General features: G+C 45.8%; 1 protein-coding gene across 1 annotated transcript in view; it reads right to left on the reverse strand.

Moving 5' to 3' along the window:
- Window positions 1-10,168, reverse strand: part of dnaaf2 (dynein axonemal assembly factor 2) — a 32,364-nt gene extending 22,196 nt beyond the window's left edge. The window contains exons 1-2 of the mRNA XM_016997722.2: window positions 9,480-10,168; window positions 4,672-6,736 (exon numbers count right to left, since the gene is read on the reverse strand). Coding sequence (XP_016853211.2) covers window positions 4,672-6,736; window positions 9,480-10,093 — 2,679 coding nt within the window. The 5' untranslated portion in view covers window positions 10,094-10,168. The remainder of the gene's footprint in view (window positions 1-4,671; window positions 6,737-9,479) is intronic.
- Window positions 10,169-11,066: the final 898 nt, after the last annotated feature.

Genomic DNA, 11,066 nt, shown 5'->3' on the forward strand with positions numbered 1-11,066 from the left:
CTCTGCTGCCCCAGAGGGAAGGACCAGGTCTAATGGTCTGATGCAGATTTCAACTGAACATGAAAAGGAACTTCTCATCAGTAAGACTGGTTTGGCAATGGAACCAATTGCCCAGAGAAATGGTTTTGCATGCCTTCAAAAAAGACCCTGGACAGCTCTTTGCTACAGATGCTTTAGCAGGAGATCCTGCTTTGATGGGAGGGAGTTTGGATTTGATGACCCATGAAGGCCCTTCCAGCCCTCTGATTCTCTCCAATCACTTACAGATCCACAGATCCACCGCCAAGACTCTACCCTTGGAAGACAATAAGACCCGGCCACAAGTGATGGCTCATGATGATGACATGATGATGATTCTATGAACAAGTCCGTCTCCATGAGGTTTGGACCTTCAAAAGCGAAACCAGATGTTTTTCATCCACTGTAGGCTAAGTGCAGTCTGTAGGCCCCATGAGGCACCTGGTACCCTTCCCAGTTTCTCACTAATGTAAACTGGGACTTGTATGCTTAAGCAACACCAGAGTGTTATTAAAGTTGGCAAAAGTTGTGGATGAGGAAGAACACACAGGCTGGGAGCGATTGCAGCAGTGTGCTTTTGCCTGAGCTCACAGAACAAGAGCCTGCCTCACTCTTTTGAGTCCCTCGGATGAGGAATGCAAACTACTTTTGCACTTTGAAAGGAGTTTGCAGGAGTGGAAGACAAAACGAGAAAAGTGGAAGGAAAAGAAAGCAGCACAAAAAGTGGGAGAACAGATCACTATCAGGCACTGTCCCTGCCAAATGTCAACTGCTGGAGTATATGAGTTGCTCACCTCCCAGAATTAAAAAAGTTACTTCTGATCATTTTTGGTTTTGAAAACAAAATCTCTTCTGAGCTAAAATAGATCATGAGGAACTGTAAGAAACTCCATCTCATGGCTCTTGGAAGCATAAGGGCCATTTTAAATTTTAAAAAAACAACAATTTATTGCAATGCATGAACATTTAGCACAGAAGAGAAATCGGAGACAACAAGAAAAGCAAGGAATAAGGATGCAATTATTTTGTATGTAGTGCTTTGAGTACTGAGTGCCAACTCTATAGAGCAGGGTTCAAATCCTCATTCAGCCATGAAGCTCACTGGAGACCTTGGGCATGTCACACTCTCTCAGCCTCGGAGAAAAGCAAACGTGGCACACAACAGTGAAAAAATCCTGCAAAGCAAACCCCGTCATAGGTTCACCTGAGGTCGGAAATGGCTTTCAGGCACACAACAACGACAATCCCAAATTCATCATTATTAAAGTTGTATTTATTTGGACCCTCATAAACTGCCAAGACCCCAAGAGTGCAAGAAAGCAGGATGTAAGTAAATATCATTATCATCATCACCACAACAAGCTCCCATCCTGGAACTTACATAGGCAGCCAGCTGAACTACTGGCCATCCTTAGCCTTTAAGAAGAAGTTGTATTTAAGTTTAAAACATGATTTGTCTTTGTTGCACAGCTTGGTTGAAAAATGAGCTGAACTGGAACTAGACATCTGCAATTTTATCTTCTCCAGAGTGGAAGCCTACCTTTCCCAAGGGAAAAGGCTGACACAAGAAGTTAATGGTTCCTGTAAACTATTAAATTAATGACCTTTCAGTGGTCTCTGCTAGAAATGCCACTGCTATTTTTTTATCTCTCTGCCATCACTGATCCATACAGAAGGAGAGAATATAATTTCAAGATTCATACTCAAAAGGGCACTTGATCTGTTGAAAACCCATTTAACAAGCAGACGACCTTTAAGTAACCTCTGAATGAAAAGTCGCTCTGCTGCTTCAAAAGACACAGGAGTCACAACAGTGTAACATCAACAGCAAAATATCATCATGCCTCCCGCGCACTCGCTCCTTTTAAAGATTTGATTAGTTTCACAAACTGATGAGTTGGAGATAGGAAGAAGAGAGGCAGAGTCAACATGTTCAGAACTCTATAGAGAATTTCTGCACTGAGTAAATTCTGATAAAAGGCCTTAACGCAGGCATGGACAAACTTCAGCCCTCTTCCTGGAGTTTTGGATTTCAATTCCCACAATTCCTAACAGTTGAGGGTAAAAGTTTGCCCATACCTACCTTAAAGAATGTGGTCCTGGCTAGAAATCGGAAACCAGATTAAAAAGAACATAGGTTGGCAATTCCCAACGCTATGGTTGCATGGGTTACCCATGGAAGAGCAACCTTGGCTAATGCATATTATGCCTATTCCAGTAACAACAGCTGATTACCAGGAACATACAAGCCCTCTTCTTACAAAAGTTTCACTGGTGTAATGCCTCAAAGTATGATAGTCTCACTTGAAAGGCCATCACCTCCTCAACACAGATCTGTCCTTTCACATCCCATGAATATCTGACTTGAATACCATCCTTCCTGATCCCCAAGCATTCAGAGTAGAGACTCCTGTTGTTTTGACATAACCGAGATCTCCTTGAAGTTTCTCTGGAATAAGGCCTTTATTGAAACAGCCCCAATCATGTGGAGTGCCCCTTAATCAAACAGCTACCCATGCTTCTATGTTTTTCATTCTTGCAGTCTGCTGTCCCTGCATAAGCGTGCCTTGACTAACTCCAGTTATGGTGTAACTAATATATTGATTTTTATTTTTGTATGTGTTTTTTTAATTTATCATAGCCACTTTAAAATCTTTAAGATTATGCTTTTATAAACAAGAACCTCTCATTTCCTTCTGACACAACTCAAAGGCCATCCGAAAATTCATATTCCAACGGGCTAAAATTTTAAACTGCTAAGGTTTCAAACTCTTAGCTTCTACTTAATGTCACAGTCTGCTATTTGAACACTTCATTGTAGTTACTTAAAATAAGTATGTAATGCAAGCTAAGGGGAAATGCCATACATAACTTTATATATTCAAAAAAAGGCACGTCTAAAATTGGAAATTGGGAATGCGACAGATATGCATCACAGGCCAAGAATGCACTCTGGGATCCTACAATCCAGGCTGACTCTGTCATTTCAATGACTGTTCCAAATTTCAGAAGAACTACTTAAAAAGCAACAGATCTTTTTCAAGAGAGAAAATCACAGACACATCTGCCTCAGCATCAGCAAGAAGGACAGACTTGTATGCTCTCCTCCGCATACTAGCCTTGCCATAATTCAAATTACATTCTGAGAATCTAAACGTTACAGAAATCCAACCTGCAGATTCCAAGAAAATCCAACACCCACTGTCTATTTGCAAAGGTCCCTGCAATATAAGCAAATGTCATTTCTATGAGGAGATCTGGGAACAGGAGTTCATTTGGAAGCCAAAGCAGGAAGGGACACTTTTGATTTGCCTCCCCATTTCTTGATAAACATGAAAAGTAAAATCCAGAGTGCTCTACCTGTTTTCTCCTTAGGAGAAAGGGTGGCAGAGGATAGATTCTGCTCACTGCTGACTTCATGCTGGAAAACTCTGATAACATCAACAGGAAAACAGTTTCAAGGAACAATCTTCCTCCATGCCAATCTTTGCAGACTCCCTGTTCTCCCAGGCAGAGGCCCAGTATCCAAGAGAAGCAAAGCAGCCAAAGTGTGTGCACAGAGGTGGGGGGTGGCTTGAACCCAGGCAGGACAATGAATCTTTAAACAGGTTCAAAACCCCCAGCTCAATGATTTAACATCTAGAACAGGCATGGGTAAATTTGAGCCTGTCAGGTGTTTTAGACTTCAACTCCCACAATTCCAGTGAGCACTACACTACAAGAGTATGCACTACAGGATGAAATATGTGTTTGTTCTCCATTTTGGAGCTTTGACAAAAAACAAATTCAACAGTCCAAGTGCCAAGCTAGGCAAAACACATGCACCATTTGATTTCAGCAACTACCTGTAAGCAAGGTCAGGCTGGGCTAGAAAATCACCAGGAGGGAATCCAGGGACATCCATGAATTTGGCCCCAAATCCGAGAGAGATACTAGCCATCAGAGTCAACAACACTGGGCTATAAGGATCCAAATAAAGAACCACAATAGAGCCACAAAGAGAACCTTGCACAATGTTGCCACACTGCTGCCATGGAGACACTGTGAGGTACGCTGGCGAAGGGAAAAAAGCAGACAGGTATATTGTATTTACTCGAATCTAACATTCACCTTTTTGGCTAAATCACTTTGCCAAAATTAGGGTGTGCATTAGATTTGCGTAATATGGAAATCTTAGTGCTGAGCCAAAGCAAAAGAGCAAGCTGCTTCATGAGCTGCACCTGGAGCTCCTATCTGTAATTTAATGGTTATGGCTCAATGCTATGGGATCATGGCAGTTGAAGTCCAAAACACCTGGAGGCCCAAAGGTTGGGAACCACTGTTCCACAGAATAGATGCACCCCAAGGTTTTCCTTTCTGTTGCTGGAAGCTCAGGTTCTAATACTTATGTTTTTAAAGAAGAAAATCTAAGTAGGCAGCAACTGTAATGGTCATGTTACAAAGAGTGCAATTCTTGCTGCTGCGCATTACATTTGGCAGCAAATACTTTTTTGGGTTTCAGGGTTTTGAAAATGGAGTTGCACATTTGATTTGACGGTGCATGAGACTCAAGTCAATACAGGTATATGCTACTTGTGTTATTACAAAAATGCCCCCAACAATATATTGAGACAGCAAGGCGTCTGCCACATACAACTGAAAGGTTTAAATTACCTGCAAGGTGTCAGTATTTGGGCCGAAATAGAGCTTAGTCCAGAGTCCACGGGTCTCTGGAGACTTGGACAGGACAATGACGATGTTATTGGGAGAGACACTGATGTCCGCCTTGGGATGAGCCAATGTGTTTTCTGGAAGGAACTGCCAGAGGATGCTGTAAGAAGCAGAGTCCTGGCTGCTGAAATGGACGCTGTAGTGGTTGGTGCCCCCTTCCCCTTGGAGGCTTTGGGGGGCCACGCTGTGCACCTGCAGGAGGAGGGTCACAGTCTGTTCATCCTGGGTGCAACAGAAAGGGGGGCACAGTGGAGCTGAAGGGCTGGTGGTGGGCTTGGTAGGGTCATCGGGGCAGGGTAATGGCCTTGCGGGAGGAGGCGTCAGAGCAGGGCCAGGAGCAGAAGGGATGTCTCTGGCGCACAAGGCAGGAGCCACAGGGTCCTCTTGTGGAACAGTGCCAAGGGCATTTGGGGGCTGCTCCATCTCTTGAAGACCCACGTAGTTGGCATGGGTAGCAGGTGAAGGAGGAGCCACTTCCTCTATGGCTTCAGAGGCAGAACTTGTTTCTTCTGGCAAGACAGACAGACCCAAGTGGCTGACAGGAGTGACAGGTGCCAGAAGTGAAGGACTCAGTGACTGAGAAACACTCAGACCCACGTGATGGATGCTGGTGGAAGCCACCGGAAGTGATGGAGAACTCACTGCTTCACTGACTTCAGATACACATAGATCCACATGGCTGAAAGATGCTGGAAGTGATGAAATACCCACTGCCTCACTGACTTCAGAGGCACACAGACCTATGTTTTCGATGCTGTTGGCAGGCGCTGGAGCTTCTGAGGGATTAATCACTTCCTTTGTAGCTTCAGAGGCTGAGCCAGACTTCTCTTGCCTGGCTGGAAGCGATGGCAGAGGCGTCACATCCATGACTTCAGTGCCCAGTTCTGGAGATCCCGCCTCTTCCTCTGCATGAGCAGCAGGCGGAGGAACTGAAGGAGGGGCAGAGGCAGAACTTGCCTCTTCTGGCAAGACACACAGACCCACGTGGCTGACAGGAGTGGCAGGTGCTGAAAGTGAAGGACTCACTGCTTCAGAAACACTTAGACCCACATGCTGGATGCTGGTAGAAGCCTCCGGAAGTGACGGAGAGCTCACTACTTCACTGACTTCAGACACACACAAACCCACGTGACTGAAAGGAGTGACAGGCGCCGGAAGTGACAGAGGAGCCACTGCTTCAGAGACACACAGACCCACGTGGTCGATGCTTCTTGCAGGTGCTAGAAGTTCCAAGGGATTCATCACTTTCTTTGTAGCTTCAGAGACTAAGCTAGCCTCTTCTTGCCCAGCCAGAAGTGACGACAGAGGCCTCATATCCATGACTTCAGTGCCCGGTTCCGGAGATCCCGCCTCTTCTTCCACATCAACCGGAAGTTCTGGTTTTTGAGAAAGAGGAAGAATAAGTTCAAGATGGCTTTCCTGGGAGCGCGGAGGAGAACCAGAAGCAGTCACATGGGTGTCCAGAAGAGGCTCCTGTTTACAAGAAGGAAGTCCTGAGCAGCCTTTCTCTTCTTCCTGTGGTGCTTCTCCGGAGAAGGGGCTTGTGGGCACGGTGGGGGTGAGGACGGGGAGTGTGACGACGAGCCTCCGCGCAGCCTTGTCAAAGGTGGCTTTCCCTGCGGCCTCATCCACGGCGTAAGGCAGCGTCAGGCGGAGCTTGTATGCGGCCGGTTTGGGGGAGTCGAGCTCCAGGAGCTTGCCTTGTACCTCGAGGTGGGCTTGAGCAGCAGAGCGGAGGAGCGGCAGCTCAACTGAGAGCTCCAACTCGCGGGGAACAGTTGTGGGCGTGGAGTCAGGTCGGAAGTCCTGGAGGTCCAGGAAGGAGCGGTGGCGGAGGGTCCAGCGTGGGGTGGTGAAAGCAGGGGACTCCTCTGGGGCTGGGCTGAGCTCGGTTTCCACTTCCGGAGGTGGAGGGGGGTAGGTGTAAGGCGTGGGGAAGGGTGGGAGTGGCGAAGGGGGTCCCCCTCCTTCTCCTTGTTCTCCTCCTTCTCTCCGAGGCAGCGGTGTTCTAATAAGAATAAGAATAATAACAACTTAATTTTTTTATCTTGCCACCATCTCTCCGAAGGGACTCAGGGCAGCTTACAAGCAGGACCAAGCCCAATAAAACAGAGTTAACCAGATAAAAAGACATTTAAAAACACACACAAAACCCCCCTAAAACAAGCTAATTAAACAGTTAAAACAATAAAGTATAAAAACATCATTAAAATAAGTCAAAACCAATCTCAATAACCAGAACCAGGATTATAGTGGGCAAATCAAGATTAGAGAGGGCACGGGCTGGGCATGGGCTTGTGCAAAAATATATTGTGGGGACTCGCAACGGTGGAAGGTGAGTGCAAGGCTCTGGGATAGATCAGGTTTTCCATGGGCACAAATTTCTAATTTGGAAGAAGGGGATAGGGCAGTGGGCAGAAGGGAAGGGGGCAGGACACACTGATACCCTACGAATGGGACAACCTGAAACAACAGTGCTCTGCCCCAAGTCCCTTCTGGGAGAGACGGCAGTCTAGAAAGAAAGTTTTATTATATTATTATTGTTCTTAGCCTACCATAGATGGGGCATACTGAGAACCTTAACGTCAAAGAGGTATTGGCTTCCTGCCCCATAACTGCACAGGAATCATTGGGGTTCTTCTCCAACTGTGATACTATGAGTCTCCTATCTTGGGGTTCTTAAGGCTCTTCTCCAACTGTGATTCTATGAGTCTCCTACCTTGGGGTTGCCTCCAGGGGCAAACCGAAAATGGGCAACTTGGAATTCCCTGAACAGACTCAGAAGTGGAGTGGTTAGATCAAAAGACAACCTGGCAAAATGGCATTGCCTAGAAGAATCCTCCACCTTGTGTGACTGTGGAGCAGAACAGACAACTTCGCATCTGTGTGCTTGCCTACCATGTTCTGCCTCATGCACAGAGGAAGAATTGTGTAAGGCTACAATGTTGTTGCTGTTGCCCATTTTTGGTCAAAAGACATTTAGTCGTTTGTGCTCTTTCTATTTTTTTATCATTTTATACTAATCTATGCAATGCTTTTGATATGAAATAAATAAACCTTGGAGTTAAATTCTGTGGTTCTACCCTGTTTCCCCTAAAATAAGACATCCCCAGAAAATAAGACCTAGTAGAGGTTTTGCTGAATTGCTAAATATAAGGCCTCCCCCGAAAGTAAGACCTAGCAAAGTTTTTGTTTGGAAGCATGCCTGCTGAACAGAACACCAGAGCATGCAGGATCCGTAAATGTACATACCATAGTGTTGTACATGGAAATAATGGTGGTAACAAGAAATTCTTGATAGGATTCACAGTTTGTCTGGTTATGCTGGTTTGTGATAACTACTGTACAGTATATAATAAATGTTCATTTTTTTGTTCAACAATAAATATGAATTCTTCTTCATGGAAAACTAAGACATCCCCTGAAAATAAGACCTAGCGCATCTTTAGGAGCAAAAATTAATATAAGACACTGTCTTATTTTCGGGGAAACACGGTATGAGCCTCTCCATCTATGTGATTGTACAAGTCTCCTACCTGGGGATTATTCTCCAGCTCTGTGATTCTACTACTCTCCTTTTCTGGGGTTAATGGGGTTCTCTTGCAACTGATTCTGAGTCTCCTATCCTGGGGTTCTTCTCTAACTATGATGCTATGAGTCTCCTACCTTGTATTCTCTTTCAACTCTGTGATTCTACGAATCTCCTACCGGGGTTCTTCTCCAACTCTGTGATTTTGTTAATCTCCCATCGTGGGGTTCTCTTCTAACTCTGTGATTCTATGAGTCTTCAATCTGGGGGTTATTGGGGTCCTCCAACTTTGTAGGGCCAGGGTTGAGGGTAAAGTGCTGAGTCCCTCTATGAACCATCTTGGAGTTTAAGATTGTCTGGAGAGAGTCTGCTCTCGGCTCTGCCTTCTTTGCAGGCACGATTGGCGGAGACGAAACACAGAGCCTTCTTGGTGGTGGCCCCTCAGCTATGAAACTCCCCCCCCCCGGGAAATCCCCCGCCCTCCTGATCTTGCGCAAAAAAGTAAAGATGTAGCTCTTTGATCAAGCCTTTGAAAATTTGTACAATAATTAGATATGAAAGATGTGTAATTAATTGACTTATGGAAGGGCTCAAGACTATGCCTATGGATCATGTGATTTAACTTGTTATATGGATTCAAATGCTTCTAAATGTTTTAATGGTTGGTGCGGATGTTTTTATTGTACTATGCTTTAAAAGGCATTGCCTATGTTGTGAAGCCGCCTTGAGTCCCTTCCGGGGTTGAGAAAGGCGGGATAAAAGTGCCGTAAATAAATAAATAAAATATAGTAGAGTCTCACTTGTCCAACACTCACTTATCCAACGTTCTGGATTATCCAACGCATTTTTGGAGTCAATGTTTTCAATATATCGTGATATTTTGGTGCTAAATTCGTAGATACAGTAATTACTACATAGTATTACTGTGTATTGAACTACTTTTTCTGTCAAATTTGTTGTATAACATGATGCTTTGGTGCTTAATTTGTAAAATCATAACCTAATTTGATGTTTAATAGGCTTTTCCTTAATGCCTCCTTATTATCCAACACATTCGCTTATCCAACATTCTGCTGGCCCGTTTATGTTGGATAAGTGAGACTCTACTGTACATAAAATAGTTCAATCTAACAGTTGGGCAATCAGAGACATTTGCAAATGCGCACGGGGATATATCCATGTTCGCAGTTCCGGAAAGGGGCCCGAGCGGGTGGGTGCTAACCTAAGCAGCGAGGCCTGCGGGACGCCCTTGTACTTGACTCCGCGGAGGACCCTGGCGTTGGCCCTGTCCAGGCCTTGGGGCGCGAAGTGCTTCTCCACGGCCTCGAGCGCGGTCTGGTGCAGCACTTCCCGGAAGCGGGGCTCCCTCCGTGCGCGGCGGAGGGCCTCCGGGTGGAAGAGCACGTCGTAGACCAGGCAGCGGCGCGGCTCTCCTCCGGGAGGCCTTCCCCGGCCGAGCTCCTCCCTCCCGGGAGACAGGCAGTGCGGCAGGCGCCACGTGCAGCCCCTGCGGCCTACCTCCGCCTCCGCCTCGGGCTTGCCTACTAAAGCGTTGGCGCAGATGTTGAGGTAGCACTTCCGCGCGCCGCCCAGGCTCGTCCTCAGGGCCCAGCCGGGCTCCGGGTGCAGGAAGCGGGCCTCCACGCCGCGCTCCCGCTCCAAGGCGCACACCTCCGCCTCGTAAGTCGCGCGCTGGGCCGGGTCCGACAGCTCCGCCGCGTACTCCGCGAACAGGCGCTTGAACTCCTCGTCCTGGAAGGCCTTCGCCAGGCGCGCCGCCTCCTCCCCCGTCAAGTCCAGGTCTTCTAAGGACGAGCCCGGCCTCGACGAAGACATCTTTCCTTTCCCACGGAGGAGGACGAAAGGCCCGTCGCCAAGGAGACTGGAGGAAGCAAAATGGCGGCGCCTAGAAGCGTTGCTATGGTTACGTTCCTAACAAGATGGCGGCAGCGCGAGGAGCCTGTGGCGTTGCTATGGTTACGCGCACAACAAGATGGCGCCCGAACGCAGTTCAAGGAGATCAATGGCGTTGCTATGGTTACTCTGCTAACAAGATGGCGACTGGTGGCTGCTGATGGTAGAGTAGAACTTAGCAGTTGCTATTACAGTAGAGTCTCACTTATCCAAGGTAAACGGGCCAGCAGAATCTTGGATAAGCGAATATCTTGGATAATAAGGAAGGATTAAGGAAAAGCCTATTAAACGTCAAATTAAGTTATGATTTTACAAATTAAGCACCAAAACTTCATGTTATACAACAAATTTGACAGAAAAAGTAGTTCAATACGCAGTAATGTTATGTTGTAATTACTGTATTTACGAATGTAGCACCAAAATATCATGATATATTGAAAACATTGACTACAAAAATGGCTTGGATTATCCAGAGACTTGGATAAGTGAGACTCTACTGCATTATATTTATACAGTAGAATCTCACTTATCCAACATTCGGATTATCCAACACATTTTTGTAGTCAATGTTTTCAATATATCGTGATATTTTGGTGCTAAATTCGTAAATACAGTAATTACTACATAGCATTACTGCGTATTGAACTACTTTTGTTGTCTAACATGATGTTTTGGTGCTTAATTTGTAAAATCATAACCTAATTTGATGTTTAATAGACTTTTCCTTGATCCCTCCTTATTATCCAACATAATCGCTTATCCAACGTTCTGCCAGCCTGTTTATGTTGGATAAGTGAGAGTCTACTGTAGTTATAATTCATATAATATATAATAATAATTGATACATAACTGCTTTATCTTCCCCAAAGGCAGGCCTGGGCAGACTTGGGCCTTC

Source organism: Anolis carolinensis, chromosome 1 (genome assembly GCF_035594765.1).
Source record: "Anolis carolinensis isolate JA03-04 chromosome 1, rAnoCar3.1.pri, whole genome shotgun sequence".
Lineage (NCBI taxonomy): Eukaryota > Metazoa > Chordata > Lepidosauria > Squamata > Dactyloidae > Anolis > Anolis carolinensis.